This window comes from Equus caballus, chromosome 1 (assembly GCF_041296265.1).
Source record: "Equus caballus isolate H_3958 breed thoroughbred chromosome 1, TB-T2T, whole genome shotgun sequence".
NCBI classification, from domain to species: Eukaryota; Metazoa; Chordata; class Mammalia; order Perissodactyla; family Equidae; genus Equus; species Equus caballus.
In genome coordinates, this window is record NC_091684.1 from 185,451,675 (window position 1) to 185,468,859 (window position 17,185).

Consider the following 17,185-nt stretch of genomic DNA (forward strand, 5'->3'; position numbering starts at 1 on the left):
CATTGTGTATATATACCACATCTTCTTTATCCAATCATTAGTTTCTGGGCATGTAGGCTGGTTCCACGTCTTGGCTATTGTAAATAATGCTGCAATGAACATAGGGGTGCAACGGACTCTTGAGATATCTGATATCAGGTTCTTAGGATAGATACCCAGTAATGGGATGGCTGGGTCATAGGGTATTTCTATTTTTAACTTTTTGAGAAATCTCCATACTGTTTTCCATAGTGGCTGTACCAGTTTGCATTCCCACCAACAGTGTATGAGGGTTCCTCTTTCTCCACAACCTCTCCAACATTTGTCGTTCTTGGTTTTGGATGTTTTTGCCAATCTAACGGGGGTAAGGTGATATCTTAGTGTAGTTTTGATTTGCATTTCCCTGATGATTAGCGATGATGAACATCTTTTCATGTGTCTATTGGCCATATTCATATCTTCTTTTGAGAAGTGTCTGTTCATGTCCTCTGCCCATTTTTTGATAAGAGGTCCTAATTTTTAAATCTCATTTCCAATTAAATCGATATTCCTGTTCCTTACGTGATTCTTATTATGCAAGAGCAGAGTGTTTCTGTTCACCAAATATGGGATAGTGAGGAAGATCCATGAATTTATCACTGGTCAATGAATTCACTTTGATCATTTGCCTCTCTATTTCTAAGATGAGACAGAGAGAGAGTGAGAAAGAGAAGGAAGGATGGAAGGAGGGAGAGAATGAAAAGATTTCCTTTCATACAAAGGAGGAAGGCTAGATGCTTAATCTTGCTGAGATACATCCTTCAACATCAGATCGCCCTTAACACCAGAGATCCTTAGATACACAATATTTCTCTGCATTGCCATTAGAAGTATAGGATCGTTAGTGAAACGATAAAGATTAACCCAAAAATATCCTTTCCTTTCTTTTTGGTTATTTCCCCCCTTATATATAGAAGAGAAAACTTATGTCACAGCCCAACCCAGGTTATCATTCCCCCATGAACTGCTGTTCCTCGGCATCCATAATTCCTCCTGAAAGCTTAGAAAAATAAGATAAAGAACTGAGAGCATGACTTAACCTTTTTGTCTACTTTCAACATTCAGAGTTTAATTAAACACTCTTCTGACCAACATCTAGAGATTCAAAAATGCTGCTACTAAAACTACAGCTGATACAAAAAAAGAAGGAAAAAATTTCTACTTTCTAATAAAATTGGGGAGGAAGAGAAATATGTGAGTGGAACATAATTATAATAATTTATCTTTATTAATGTTTTAAAATATTAAGTCAATTCAATCTGTTTCTACAGAACAACAGGCAAGAACAGATTCAGAAAGATTTTCCAGAAGAAATTGGGTTAAATTAAGCTATGCAATGGATAACAGAATATATATTTAATAAGGTACCTTTATTCTGTCAGTGAACTGGTATTTTTTTACGATCATTTCCTGCAACTGGCAAAAGTCTCCATTCAGTTCTACTCCATATAGTTGCAATGCTGAACTGTAAAGATACCCCTAAAATACAAAGATATGCTATGATGCAAATGAATGAACTTTCAATTATGAGTTTATTTCTACTTGACATTTAAAAAGTCAAACTTTAAATAGAATTCAACAAGGTGAAAAAAAGAAAGATAACATCCATCTTGTAGTTTATGTAAACTTACAACTTCAAGAACTTAAAGTCTCTTACTGATCAAGAATTTGACTGTAGTTTATTTTTCATTGTTTAGAAGAAATATATTTTTAAAGACTGATTTCTTACTTTTCCTGATAAAACTGTGCCTTCAACAAAGTTGGAAATGAGCAAAGTGATCACATATACATTTTTTGTTTGATACTCTATTTCCGTGATTTCTTGGGAAGTCACATCAGGGCAAAGCAAGAAAGGAGTTAACCTGTGGGGAATATAATGGAAAATCACGCACAGTCTGACACTATAGGAAGGTGGCTGGAGGTGTGTCCTGTTTGGCTTAGGGAAGTCAGCCTCGTGTCTGGCAATCTGCCAAAGATAACTGACCAATTAGTTAACAAAGATAATCAAGAATTGGCTACATTGTTATGTATCTATTTTTGGTTCCAACAACAAAAAAGTAATCTGGAAAGAAAGGTCAAATCATATTCTGAAGATCATTTTATATCAATTAACACCTATGTGCAAACCAAATCTGTATCTATTGTTCATCACAGATTTTTAGAATATGTTCAACAGAGCATATGTAGGTTTCAAAAATTTTTTGTTGACTGAATCAGTGACCTAATATGAAGAAAAATGACAATATGTTTAAGTTTATTAACACTGCCACATACTGCATAGCCACAATTATTTCAGCTATATACTTTGCTAACAAATCAGAAAGCTGACAAGAGCGGACAAAATATGGTAAACAATCATAATCTCTACCGTTCTCCAAACAAAAACCACCTGACAAACTGCGTATTTCCTGTTAAGGCTATCTTTCCTAATTAGAAGAAAAGTTTTAACATTGAAAAATGAATTAAGCATTAAAGAGTTAACTGTTTCTGTTTCGAGCAGGCAGTGATGCTGGGAACTGATAGTGTCTGTTTCTGGCATGAGTCTCTACTGCTGTTGGCCACATGTTTTAACAAGTCTGCTAATGACAACCAGAAACCACATTTCGGTTTTTTGATAAAACCATTTTAAGAACATTAGAAAGACTCATGATTTGAATTTTTAAAAAAACCACATTGAAGCGATAGTTCAGAAACAAATGTCTACTTTCAAACTTTGGATCAGAGAAAATTGGAGCAAGATGTATCCTCGGATATCGTTTGGTTAGCTCATTTACAGGGGAGGAACTCAAGGCCCAGAGGCGTTAAGTGACTTGCTTATGGCTGTACATAATTTCCTAGGTCAAGTCAATTTGTCAGTTCTCTAAGAGCGCTTATCAAAGCTCAGTGTACTATTTTAGTACAGTACAAAGAAAACGGAGTCAGGAGGGCAAAGTGTTGTGAGGGTCTCCTGTTTCTGTTTTGTTGATATGCCTTCATTTGTGCCACAGAGACAAACTAGCAAAGGAAATCATAGAGTGGGCCTTTGAAATTCCAAATCCAATTTACTATTTTAACTTTATTACTCTGTTACTCTAATAAATAAAGCCAAGCTGTCACTTTGGGTGGTGGCAGGCAAAACTGTTGGTAGCAGAAGAAAGTATTTTCCAAATGTTGAGTATGTCCACAAGCTGGACTTTACCCCATAAAGGACTGCGCCAAGCCTGGAGCCAACGTCAACCAAGACCTTTCCCGACAGATCAGGGAGTACGTGATGATAAATGAACTTCAATTCCATGAGGGAGAAGGAGTGAGAAATAAATCCTGGAGAATCAGAACAGAGTGAACATCAAATTTTGCTTGGGTATTAACAATTCCATTCTGTATTTCTAATTCTTTCACCTGTATTTATAAAGTATACTTCATATTTTTCTTTTCTTAATCAATGAAAGCCATTTCTAATTATTTAGAAAAGAAATTAATGTGATAATTTTGCATTTGAGCTGTATTAGAGGAGAATAAATATGAAGTCTCCGACATTTAAAAGGTCTCTAGGGAACAGCTACCCAGTTGCCTGTCCCTAATCCTGGGCTCCTCATGTCCTTCAGGCTGCTGCTTAGGTGTCCTTGGCTTTTCCCTTCCTCTTTTCCCTGGGACTGCTTCCTAATGCCCATACCATGTGGCTTTCTCACCTCACCCTAGAGACAACCACAGAACTGCCACGTATTGCTGCATAGACTATAGACTACCAAATGAATGATCATCTCTGGAGCGGCACAAAGTGGCAGCCTGACCAACCTAAAATGTGTTGTGGAGTGCAGGAGAGGGATGGTATGAAAGGAGGTTAAGATACTCCCAGAAACTGTTTCATTTCCCTTAGTTTAATTGCTACAATTTCTAGCCTCCTAGCCCTTCTTCTCACTCCATTATTTCTGTAATGAAATACCTGGGAGAGCCTGAGTCTGTTTTTCTCCAACATGGAGGTAACCCAAAGACTTACTATATTATGTTCAACATAATATAATGGCCAGGAAGGGGAGAAACTTTGGTCATAACTAATAGATGTTGGCAGAGAAAATGGAAGCAGGCAGGCTAAGCCCTTGGAAGAAAATAAAGGGGGTCACTAGGCCTCAGAAGTAACTTTTGGAGGGTGGACTTTGACCACCATAGTCCTTAACTCCCTGGGATCCCCGTCCTCACTACCTTCTTGGCCATATTAGTGCTTCTGCACTGAGCCTCAGAGTCATTAGTGTTTTGTAGCTAGACAAGCCCCTTGTCAAATCGGGAAGAAGAGCCCCTCAGGGCGATAGCCTTTTCAGATTCATTATAGTGATCTGGGCTGGCCGGGTACCGGTCACTATTTACAACCTGATTTTTATAGGAAAATGTATGCTAATCTTCAAATTTTTACTTGTCAAACATAGCTCTTCTATAAAGCAGACCTGATAAGATGTTACAGCTATAATTCACTTTTTAGTTTTCCCTTTATTGTTGTTGTCTAAGTCCTTTTCTATTCTGTGAATTTCAACTACCTCAAATGGAATCCTAAGTACTATCCAAAAATAGAATCTTAGTAAGTCAGGGAAGTTTAATCCCTAATTATAACATAGGTACAATATATTTGTATTAGCAACATCTTACAGATTTGCTGGTAGTTAACTTTTGAGAATGCTACTGTCTAAGAACGGTAATATGAGCACAAGGTTACTCACCAGGAGGGGTAGCCCGTTCTAAGCAATAATTCTAAATCTAAGTGAGCAAGGAGGTGGCAATAGCATGTCTCAAGTAACAGCCTAGACAATCCTATCCAGTTTGAACAAAGACTATGTTAACAGAAGAGCTGACACATTAGCAGCATGGAGTCAGTCTAGCTTCCCATTTGGGACGCAGGTGCTGCATGTCAAGGACAGAGATGCAGGAAACTTCCTGTAACTAGAGTTGCTCTCCGTCATGGACTGGAGATGCTCCGCTAGGTCATACCACAGTGTGACTAAACTCTTTCTCGAGATCATCTATCTCTGTCCTCCGAGTCCATGCCCCTCCAACAAGATCTGAATACATCTGATTTTTCAAGTAGATGTTTTTATGGGGAGAACATTTCAGCCCCCCTGACACTTATATTTCTCATTGTTAATAAATCAGCTTTATGGTTTATATATGAATCTCTTTTGAGTATGGAAAGTATGAGTCAGTTTCCCTGTACTCAGTGACTTCTGATTAGTTTCTGTGAAAAGCAGAGATACTCTCCTGGGAGACATTAAGTGGCCTAGCTTCCCTAGACAATATTTCTATTTAGTCTCCCTCACTGCAGTAAGTGGTAACAGCTACGCTGCAGATTTGCCTTTTGCTTTCAAAAACACTGAATGACTTAGTCAAGAATTTGCAAACTTATGACAGGAAAGGAAAAGTACACATAAAGCCATCAGGTTTGTGTACTTGAGTGCCCACCTAAAGGTGCCGTCTGGTGTGAGCCACACACCGTACAGTAGTTTCTGCTCATTTTTCCTTCCTCACACAATGAATCAATAAAGTCTTCATCATAAAGGAATGCATCAACGTGAACTGTGGGTTCTGGCTGCCGCTGTATCTGGCGGAGAGAAGAAAAACATCAAAAGAAACAAAGTACAAAGAAGTCTCTTTTTATTGCTAAATAAGGGAAAACATCAGTGATTCATATGCTAAAATTCTGAGAGCACATACAAGGCACAGAAAGACAAGTTTCGCTTATTGAAGTCAGCAACTCTGCTGTCTTTTGTTTTATTTCTGAGACACTAGCAACGTTTTTTTTTTTTTTTGAGGAAGATTAGCCCTGAGCTAACATCTGCTGCCAATCCTCCTCTTTTTGCTGAGGAAGACTGGCCCTGAGCTAACATCCGTGCCCATCTTCCTCTACTTTGTATGTGGGACGCCTACCACAGCATGGCTTGCCAAGTGGTGCCGTGTCCACACCCGGGATCCGAACCGGCAAACCCTGGGCCGCCAAAGTGGAACATGCAAACTTAACCGCTGCGCTACCGGGCTGGCCCCACTAGCAACTTTTTATTTGACCTGTAATGATGCAAAACATGGCTATGAGAAATGTGGAAAATTTTAGTTGAAAAGAGTATTTTGAGACCACCTTGTCCATCCTATATAGTATATTTTACACATAAAGAAACTGATACCCAGAGATTTCTCCCAAGAAATGACATTAGTTAGTAAGTTGAAACTAATACCAGGGCTTTTAAGTCCCACATATCAGTGACTTACCCAGCACCAAATACTTAGCAAGTGATCTTGCCAGAGGCAAAGTTTTCAAATAATAAAAATGTTAGTAAAACTTCATGCTTATAAATCATAGCCCTTTATTAATACTGGTGGTACATGATATAATAGCAAGTGGCTACAAAGTAAAAAATGCTATTTCCTTCTACCTTGACTATAATAAAGAATTAACATATCTGCTTGGAAACCTACAAAATTCTATCTACATCTACACACACACAAAATCTGTATTATAAGTATGTAAAATGTATGAACATGCACAAGGACCAGAAGGAAATAAAAGAAGATAAAAAGAGTTTGTTAGGATATGGGATTGTGGGTTGACCATTAACATGCAATGAATACTTTTTCCTTAATTTATATATTGTGATACTGATAAGATCTGGTTGATATTGACAAGATTGTTTTATTAACGATACTGATAAGATTGTTTTGTTAATAACATCCAAACTATATTACAAATATCTCTCAGTTTCTATACTATCCACTGTTTTCCTCCTTTGAGAATCTACTCTGAATGACTGGACGTTTATTAAGATTTGCCAAGTGCTCACAATGTGCACAGCACTATTAAAAATGTACAGAATTTAGTTTCTCTGCTCAGGAATTTATGTGCTGAAAAACCACAAGAGGATTGCTGTTTTCAGAGTAATGGGAGAAGAAGAGATTATTATTACTAGCTTTGCTTTAGGAAAAGTATTCATGGCATATGTATCCCGTCAGAGCTGGGATTTGAAGGGACTTGAATGAGGGGGTTGTCTGGAGAAGAAAAATGCGAACTAATTCTAGGAATAAAGGAATAGAAGATTAAGCAAGAATTGTGCAATGCAAAAGTAGGAGCAAGAAACAGGTGAACCTCACCCTCAATAAAGTGAGGGAAACGGCACAGGGGAAGAGAAGACCAGGACCATGAGGTAGGCAGGGCCAGATTCCTGTTGGGCCTTGGTTTTGTGGGGGGTTTGAGTGCTTGGCAAACAGGTCACGCTCAAAATATATTTACTGACCAAATAGTACTAGGGAGCCAAAGGGTTACAGACTCAAAAGAACTGGGGATGTGGTTGAAGCACCAAATGAAAAATTGTTTAAAGCAGAATTCAAGACTAATTAGACTGGAAACGCTGTGGGGTTAGAGGGGAAGAGGGGAATCCTCAAGCAGCACTAAGAGTAATTATTTAATGTATTTACTTTTTGGAGGGCCAGATGTTCTGAGGAAAGCATGGTTTCTAGAGGTAAGCAATTTCGAAGGTCTTCTGCTATGTTTTTCAACATAATGTCATTATTATCTTGAGTGAATTCATCAAAATCTCCTGAAAAAAGAGAAAGAAATAGCTTTTATGGTTGTGGTCAGACTAAGTGATTACAATGGACATTTTCCCTCAGCATCAAGTTATAACAATAAATAAACCTTCTAACTAATGAAATATTCAAATTCTAACAAATGTTACATTTGAAATATCAAGTTCTTCCTGTTTCCAAACTGCTTGAAAATATAAAACTTGACTATTTCAGCCTGTTATAGAAAAACAAAGGCATTTAAAAAATACATAGTACTTTAACTACTTTATTTTTACTCAAGAATAGCACTGCCATTAGTTATTAGGGTCTTAAACTCACCAGTAAGTAGTCCAATATTCCTTCTCTGACTGTACAGATCTTAGAAGTTTAGGAGACATCACACCGGGATGACTAAGAAGATAACCCGAATCTGAGTATCCTTGCCTCCAATAAAATGTACCCAAGACTTCAGATAATAAGCACTAACAGCTGGTACCAACTATATAACACACTTTACAACATCATGATGCTCGGCTGCATCTGAGCAGCAGATAAAATGATCATTAAAATACCACATTTCTGACGGCTGTGGCCTTCTTTTGGATGATCTTGCAAAAGGAGTGTGTATGTGTGTGTATAGCAAGGAAGATGAAGACGTAGGTAAGAGACTGACAGCTGGTGAATCTAGGTGTGGGTATAAAATCGGTTTTCATTGTTCTGTTGTTTCAACTTTTCTGTGTGTTTAAAAATTTTTAATTGGTTCTAAAAAAGTATGATTTCTAAGCAGCTCAGATATAATTTTATATAGAATGAGACTTATCTGGAAGTAAAATGCTCTTAAAGGTAGCTACTGTCTGGGTTGCCAAATGTAGACTGGAAAGAGCTACTATTGAACATATTTCACCCTTCTCTTAAAAGACTTTCTTATGTTGACTTCCTGCTAGAGTGAAAGGACCCCAAGGGGACTGTGCCTTTCTTACTGTGTTAAAATAGCTGTAGACGGAAAACAAGGAAACCCATCTGTCTCCACATCCCCTGACCCCCAAATCTTTGGTTATTTTCAAGTAAGCTAATGATTTCTTTCTTAAACATAAAATAATTCTTCTGGTGGTTCAGAATGCTATTTTCATGTCACAAATAACAATGAAAATTTGGATAATATTTTACAGTTTACAAAGTTCTTTCACATAGAAACTGGGTCATATAACTATTATAACATCCAGGTGAGGAAGACAAAGCAGGATTCCATTCCCCAATTCACAGATGAGATAACGGAGTCTTCTAAGGTTAAACGAATTGTGAAAGTTACAAAGCGGGCCAACAGCAGCACAAGGAAATAAACCTAGGTTTTCTGCCTCTAAATAAAGGTACTCTTCTTTTTCAATATATCTTCTGTGTTCCTACATACAAAGGTTCTTTCTCTCCATAACTTCCCTTTGAGCAATAGTAGTTAATACGAAGATATACTATTTGGCTCTCTTTTAGCTCTTTTTTCTTTCCTCATCTAACTAGTATAATGTTCTAAGCTGTTGCTTTGAATTATTTCTAGGAGGCAGAATATAAATTATAGAGAAACAAAAACACTATTAAGATTCATTCCAAATTGTTTTAGGTGGAACTTCAACAGCATCTGTGATGCATTTTTTTTTAAACTGGCCTTTTTCATTATATTCTTAAAATCTAATTAAATTTTCTCAAGGTGCTAATTAATACCTAACATCTGCTTAGCTTCCCTCCATAGATACAACAGTGCCTAGAAGCCTCCTGACTCACAGTGAATTTGAATAATATCACTCACACCAGTGATTCCTAGCAAGTTCTCTCAATTTGTAAATAGTATAACTAAAGAAGCTAATAAAAATCTCATTCAGTTAAACTAAGATATTTCATAGCCCAAGTTCCTTGGACTTAATTCTGTGACATAGACAATGATGTTAATAAAACAGTTTCCATGTGGGTCTGCCTTATAAAATAAGAGTCTTACAGTGGAAAGGGAACTTAGACGATGACCTAGTACCAAATGGCAGAATCCATCTATACATCTCTGATATATGATAGTTGTTCAGTCTTTGCTTGAACACATTCAGGGACAGCACTGCTTTCTCACACTGGGCCAGAATCTGCCTCTCTATATCATTAACTCATTTTTCCAATTTCACCTGAGAGGAACTGTCATCTTTAATGCTATACAACATTTACTGAATGAGCACTTAAGGCATGCGAGACTTGGCGCAGTGCTTTCCAAACATGGTCATTTAATCCTAAGAATCCTAGAGGTGGTACTATTATCATTTCTGCTTTATAACTAAGAGAATCTGAGGTTAGAGGTTAAGTTACTTGCCTCAGGTCATATGGGCCAGCAAGTGATAGAGTTGGGACTGAATGCAGGTCTACCTCTGAACTCTTCATTACTACACGATGCAGCCTCTCTCAAGCGGAAAAAAGGCGGGTGGCTAGCAGCAGAGCAGCTATCACTACCTTCGTCTTCCCTTCTCCCTAGCTCTGACCACGGCTCCTCAGATGATGTGGGAGCCAGTGTGGCTTCGTCTGCACTTGTTCACCAGCCCCTTCAAATGTAGCCCTGGAAGTGAACACAGTTTGGCAATCTAGTTCTCTAATCCTTGACTACTACAGCTTATTCTCCTCTTCTGTCACTGTAGCACCTAAGACCCTGATCACTACTGTTCTTGGGTTATTAACAGATTTGGAAGGGGTGGTTGTGGTGGAGGCCAAACGTCTTAATCATATGAGAAGATCCAGGGAGCTGGAAAAATGAAAGATGGGAATGGCTACAAATTCTGACATCACAATGGATTTCCAGTTGTCACTCTAGTTAAACACGTTTACTTGGGAGTCAATCTGCCAATTAATGTGAGCATCACCAGTCAAGATGAGAGATACTATGAGACTGTGCATTAAATTACTCACCATTTTTAAAAGGCAGTATTAAACGCAGACTGCATTTGTTTTACCTCAATACCAAGGATACCAGGTGAAAATGAGAATTGGCACCTCTTACCCTGGAACAAACTCAGGATTCCACCACATTCAAAGGTAAAAAGAGATTTCTTCAGTTCCAGCAGGGGTTCTTCACCACGGCCCTAGTTAAGAGGATCCACATATGGGCCTTAAGGGGCCCATAAAGTGCCTAAAGTTGTATGCTTGGTTGTATACATAAATATGTATACTTTTCTAGGAAGAAAGTTCTTAAGAGATCTTTAATAGTAATAGCTACTATTTATTGAGCACTATATGTAAGGCACTGTGGAAATTTTTAGCTCAAGAAGGCTAATGTTAGTTTTATTATGTATAATGCTTGGCAAATAACTTCTGAAAGGAACAGCAAGACATTTTTGCCCTAATAATGGCTATAAAACAAATGAAAAAGACAGGATATGATAGGATATTACCGAAAAGTGTAAAACTGGAATTCTTTTACCATTATAAGTATTTACTGTTATTAAAATTAAATTCCTTAAAACATTATTTTTAAAGGCCATATAATATTCCATCAAATGTATATTTATTTAACCATTCACTCTTACTACTACACATTTAGACATAGTTATAACTGTGAAAAACTGGGAACACTGCAACTAACATTTTGGCATACATCATGTCTGCATTTCTCATTATTTCCTTACTATAAATTCTTAGATGGAGAAGCACTTAAACATTTTAAAGCCTTTTGCTGCATACTGTCAAATTTCTTTCCTGAAAGACACCAATTTACTCTAAGGGTAAAGCATATGTGTCTCGGTAAACCCATACAGCATTGAATATTACCATAAAAACAAACTTTGTTGTTTTAATTTGCATTTCTTTAATTACTAGTGAGGCTGAACATCTTTTAACATGTATAATAGCTATTTCAGAATGCGTGGTAATAGTATGTTGCTTGGAAAAAGATTAAAGAAAGATGTTAATCAGTTGCCTAAGGACAGTGAACTTTTTCTCAAATTACAAGTGTAGGTGGGAAGAGAGGAGAGAAAGAAGAGCTTCTCCAAAGGGGAAAACTAATTCTTTAAAAATCTCCTTTTTATATTTAATTAAATATATGAGGAAAGAGAGGTCACCAAAGCCGACAGTCCATGAATCAAAGCTCACTTCTGATAGGCAGGTGTCAAGTCCCATCGCTGTTCAATATTTCTTCCTCTTTATTCCCACTTCAGCTACTCACAGCCACAGTCATCACCTCACACTCAAAACACCATTACACACTCATAACCAGCTCCCTGATGTCAGCTTCTCCATATTATAAAATACCTTGCACACCGATTTTAAACTAATCGTGCTTAAACCTCACTTTCATGTCTCTCCCTCTCAGTACAATTTTTGAATGGTTTTCTGTTTTCAGCATGTCAAGCCTCAGTCTAAACTTTTAAGGCCTTTTATATCACCACAGTCCAACCATCCTATTTTCTAGTCTAACTACTCCTAACATAATTTTTGCCCAAGACAGGCAAATCTCCTCAGCTGTTTTCCATGTTCCTTCCTGTTCATACTGTTCCTTTCAAGTGTATGACTTCGCTTTCTGCAATAAGGGCCTGTCCAAGTTACTTTGTCTTCATGAAGTCTCACCCTTGACCTCCAGCCTTCACTCCGCCCATATCCTTACTTCTAATGACTTACAATGCATAAGTAAATATCGGGTTATATATTACCTATTATTCAATCATTTCATATATTACCCTGAAGTCCCTATTCAAATTTTAAAAATTTATTGAGGGGGCTTCTGGTCTTAGACAAGATGGCAACTTTCCTCACTTTCTCCTGTTCTTCTCCTCTAAGTACAACTAAATACTCCTGAAATAATTTAAGGCAATCATAAAGGACTTTGAAAGCTAGAAAGAAGGTGAACTGTTTAGGGACCTCAGGGCTTGAGGAAGGTCACCATGATGCATTCCCTGGCTTTCCTTTTTATCTTTCATGTAGCCTAGACTGGGCACTGGAGAGGCCTGCATCCCAGAACCACCAACCAGCATAGACCAAAAAACCCCCAAAGAACTGAGAAAAGCCTCCTCTCTCTTGCCAAGACTGGTAAAGGGGAAGAACAGCAGAGACCTACTGGGGAGCCCTAATCCCTACTCTACACCTGGGGAAGCGGCAGGCTATCAGGTAACACGAGAGAAGCCTACTATCTCTAGGTCCTCTACCCAGTGGCTCAGAGACCCAGGCCTGGCATCTCCCAGACTTCTGCCCACTGGCAGAGAGGAAACCAGGCCCGGTAATGCTTGTCCCTCCAACCCCGAGCAGTGGAAGGCAGCTCAGCAACATGAGGTGGTCCAAGAAAGTGTCTTTCTCCAAGCAGGCAACACCAGCATAGATTGAGCAGGAGCTGCAGCAGGGCCAAAGAGCTATGCAGACCTGAATAGCACTGCAAGGGCACTGGAAACTAAATGTTATGGGAACTACAGCCCACAAAAGTAGGCCGGAATCAAGAGATTAAACCTAAGCAGGGCAAATGCCTACTAAGATAGAAGATTAGAATAGGATCAAGAGTCTTAGCCTAATATCCAAAATATCCAGGATACAATCAAAATTATCCTAGCATAATATCCAAAATACCCCAGATACAATTAAAAAATCACTTACCACACCAAGAACAAGGAAAATCATTTAAAACATAATTTTAATCTGGCAATCCAGATGTAATATCCAAATGAAACAGAATTTGGATTATCAGACAAGGATTTTAAAGCAGACATCATAAAAATGTATTCTCTTGTGTCAAGTGAAAAAAAAAAGAAAATCTCAGCAAAGAAAAAGAAGTTATAAAAAAAGAATGGAATGGAAATTATAGAACTGAAAAATACAATAATCAAAATACAATTAAAAACTTGCTGGATGGGCTCAATAGTAGGTAGAGATGACAGTGAACGTGAGGACAGATCAATAAAATTTATTCCATCGGAACAACAGAGAGAAAACAGATGAAAAAAATAATTGAACAGAGCCTCAGGGATCTGTGGGACAATAACAAAGGATCTAACATTAGTATCAGAGTTCCAGGAGTGGGAGAAAGAATGTGGGGCTGAAAAGTATTTGAAGAAATATAGCTAAAAACTCCCTAAATTTGGTGAAAAACATAAACCTATAGATTTAAGAAGCTGAGCAAACTCCAAATAGGATAGACCCCAAGAAATCCACACAAGGACATATCATAAACTCCTGAAAACAAAAGACAAAGAACAAATCTTAAAAGCAACCAGAGAGGGGGCTGGCCCTGTGGCCAAGTGGTTAGGTTCACATGCTCCACTTCCGTGGCCGGGGGTTTGTGGGTTCAGATCCTGGGTGTGGACCTACACATCGCTCATGAAGTCATGCTGTGGTGGCATCCCACAAAGAAGATCTAGAATGACCTACAACTAGGATATACAACTATGTACTGGGTCTTTGGGGAGGAAAAAAAAAAGAGGAAGATTGGCAACAGATGTTAACTCAGAGCCATTCTTCCTCACCAAAAATAAAAGCAACCAGAGAAAAATGATTCATTACTTATAGAATATCAGTTCGAACAACAGCAAATTTTTCATCTGAAAAAAGTGCTGGGAGAAAAGGATTGCAAACTGTAAATTTTATATCTGATGAAATTATCCTTCAGGAATGAAGGAGAAATAAAGACATCCTCACATGAAGGAAAACTAAGAGAACATGTTGCCAGCAGACCTGTCTTTAAAGAACAGCCATAGGAAGCTCTCCCACAGAAAGGAAACAGCAGACTTCAGAAAGGAAAGAACAATTGAATGGATAAAAATAGAGTAAATATAATACACAGTCTTTCTCCTCATTAATTTCTTAAACCATATTTGGTGGTTAAATCAAAATTTATAAAACCATCTGATATAGTGCTCAATGTATATAGAGGAAATACATAAAACAATGTATTTAAAAAGTGGGAGAGGGTAAAGGGACCTCAATGGAACTAAGATTTCAATACTTCACTCAAGTGATAAAACAGTGATACCAGTAGACGGTGATAAGTTACATATGTGTACTGTATTACTCAGAGCAACCATAAAGAAAACTATACAAAGAGATATACTCAGAAACACTATAAACAAGAACAGAATTCTAAAACTGTTCTAGTAACCCACAGGAAGGCAAGATAAGATAAAAACAGGTTGAAAAACAGAAAACAAACAATAAAATGCCAGACTTAAGCTTTGACATACCAATAATTACTTTAAATGTAAATAGTCTAAATACATCAATTAAAAGACAGAGACTGGCAGAGTAGATTTAAAAAACATAACCCAAGTACATGCTGTCAATAGAAACTCACTTCAAACATAATGCCATAGGAAGACTGAATGTAAAAGATGGGAAAAAATATATCATCCAAATATTAGTTAAAAAAAAGAAGTGGATATATTAATATGGTATAAAATAGACTTTAAAGCAAAGAAAATTATTAGGGACAAAGAGGAACATTACATAATGATAAAAGGCTGAATCTATCAAGAAGACATAGTGATCCTACATGTGCATACACCAAACAACAGAGCTTCAAAATATACGAAACGAAAACTGATAGTGCTGAAATGAGAAAGAGACAAATCCACAATGATAGCTAGGGACTTGAACACCCCACTCTCAGCAATGGACAGAACTACTAGGCAAAAAATCAGCAAAGATGTAGAAGAACTGAAAAATATCATCAACCAAGAAGATCTAATAGCTATTTATAGACTACGTCACTAAACAAAAGTAGAACCCACTGTTTTTTCCAAGTACCCACAGAACATTCACCAAGATAAATCATATCCTGGGTCATAAAACAAATATCAAAAACGTAAAAGAACTGAAATCACAGAGTATCTTCTCTGACCAGAATGGAATCAAACTAGAAAACTGATTTCTAGTTACTGAACAGAAAGACAAGAGTCAAATCTCCAAACACTTGGAAATTAAACAACACACTTTTAAATAATAATAGTTACAATAATCAAGACAGTGTGGTACTGGTCAGGGAGAACTACATAAATCAATGGAAGAGAACAGAGGACTTAGAAATAGATCCACAAAAAAAATGGCCAGCCGATTTTCAAAGATGCAAAAGCAAATCAATGGCAAAAGAAGAGCCTTTTCAACAAACGTGCTGGAGCAAAAGCGATTCTGAAGGGGTAAAAAATAAACTTCAACCTAAACTTCACACCTTACACAAAAATTAACTTGGACCAAAGAATTAAATGTAAAACAAAAAACCACAATTCTTTTTGGAAAAGAAATAGGACCTGAAACTAACATAGTGTTCTATAATTTTTAAATAAAGAGAAAAAACATACAGGAAAATCTTTGGAATCTAGGGCTAAACAAACAGTTCTTAAATTTGACATTAAAAAAGGAAAACTGCATAAGTTGGACTTCATCAAAATTAAAAACTTTTGTTTTGCAAAGATTCTGTTAAGAGGATGCACAAATTACAGACTGGGAGAAAATATCCACAAACCATATATCTGACAAAGGACTTATATCTAGAATATGCAAAGAACTCTCAAAACAAGAGTATAAAAATACAATTAGAAAATGGGCAAAAGACATTTCATCAAAGAGCACATATAAATGGCAAATAAACACATGAAAAAAATGTTCAACATCATTAGGGAAATGGAAATTAAAATCCAATGAATATTACTATACAACTATAAGAATGGCTAAAAATACTGATATATCAAATGCTACCGAGGATGCAGACAAACTGGATTACTCAAACATCGCTGGTGGAAATGTAAAACGGTACAGCTACTCTGGAAAACAGTTTGGCAGTTTCTATAAAACTGAAAATGCACTTACCATATGACTCAGCAATCACATTCCTGAACATTATCATAGAGCAATGAAAACTTGTTAACACAAAAATCTGCACATGAATGTTCATAGCAATGTTATTTGTAATAAAGGCTTGACTGGCTGGATATCTCAGATGGCTTCTTTACTCATGCCTGGTGCCTCGGCTAGGATGGCAGGAAGAGTTATAGGCTGGCTGAGCATCTTGCTCTCCATAGGCTAGCTGGGGCTTCCTGACAGTATGACAATCTCAGGGTAGTTGTACTACAAACATGAAAGCTAGCTTTTCCCAGAGCAAGCATTCCAAGAAACAGGAAGTAGAAACTGCCAGCTTCTTAAGTCCTGGGTTTGGAACTGGCATAGTGTCACTTCTGCCATGTTCTACTGACCAAAGCTGTCACAGAGCCCACCCAGATTCAAGGGGAGAAAACACAGACCTGATCTCTCAGGGAATGAGGGTCAAAGAATCTGTGGTCATTTTTTAAACAACTTTATAAAGGCAGAATTGACATACAATAAACTGTACATACTTAAAGTGTACAATTATATGTTTTGACATATGTATATTGCCATGAAACCATCACTACAGCGATACAGTGAACACATCTGTCATCCCCAAATGTTTCTTCACGCCCATGTGTAAGCCCTCCTCCTCTCCAATCCCACCACCCACCCAGCCACTAGAGATCTACTTTCTATCACTGTCGATTAGCTTGCATTTTCCAGAGTTTTATATAAATGGGATCGTACAGTATGCCGTCTTTCTTGAGCACGGCTTCTTTCATTTAGCATAATTTATCCACACTGTGGCGCATATAAATCTTCATTCCATTTATTTGCCAAGCAGTATTCCATTATAAAG

General features: G+C 37.4%; 1 protein-coding gene across 3 annotated transcripts in view; it reads right to left on the reverse strand.

Moving 5' to 3' along the window:
• Positions 1-17,185, reverse strand: part of LOC100057679 (uncharacterized) — a 43,798-nt gene that overhangs the window by 22,871 nt on the left and 3,742 nt on the right. For all 3 annotated transcript variants that reach the window (XM_005603438.4, XM_023624002.2, XM_001490949.6), the window contains exons 2-5: positions 7,444-7,565; positions 5,443-5,581; positions 3,197-3,318; positions 1,387-1,497 (exon numbers count right to left, since the gene is read on the reverse strand). In XM_005603438.4, the coding sequence (XP_005603495.1) occupies positions 1,387-1,497; positions 3,197-3,318; positions 5,443-5,581; positions 7,444-7,565 (494 nt within the window). The remainder of the gene's footprint in view (positions 1-1,386; positions 1,498-3,196; positions 3,319-5,442; positions 5,582-7,443; positions 7,566-17,185) is intronic.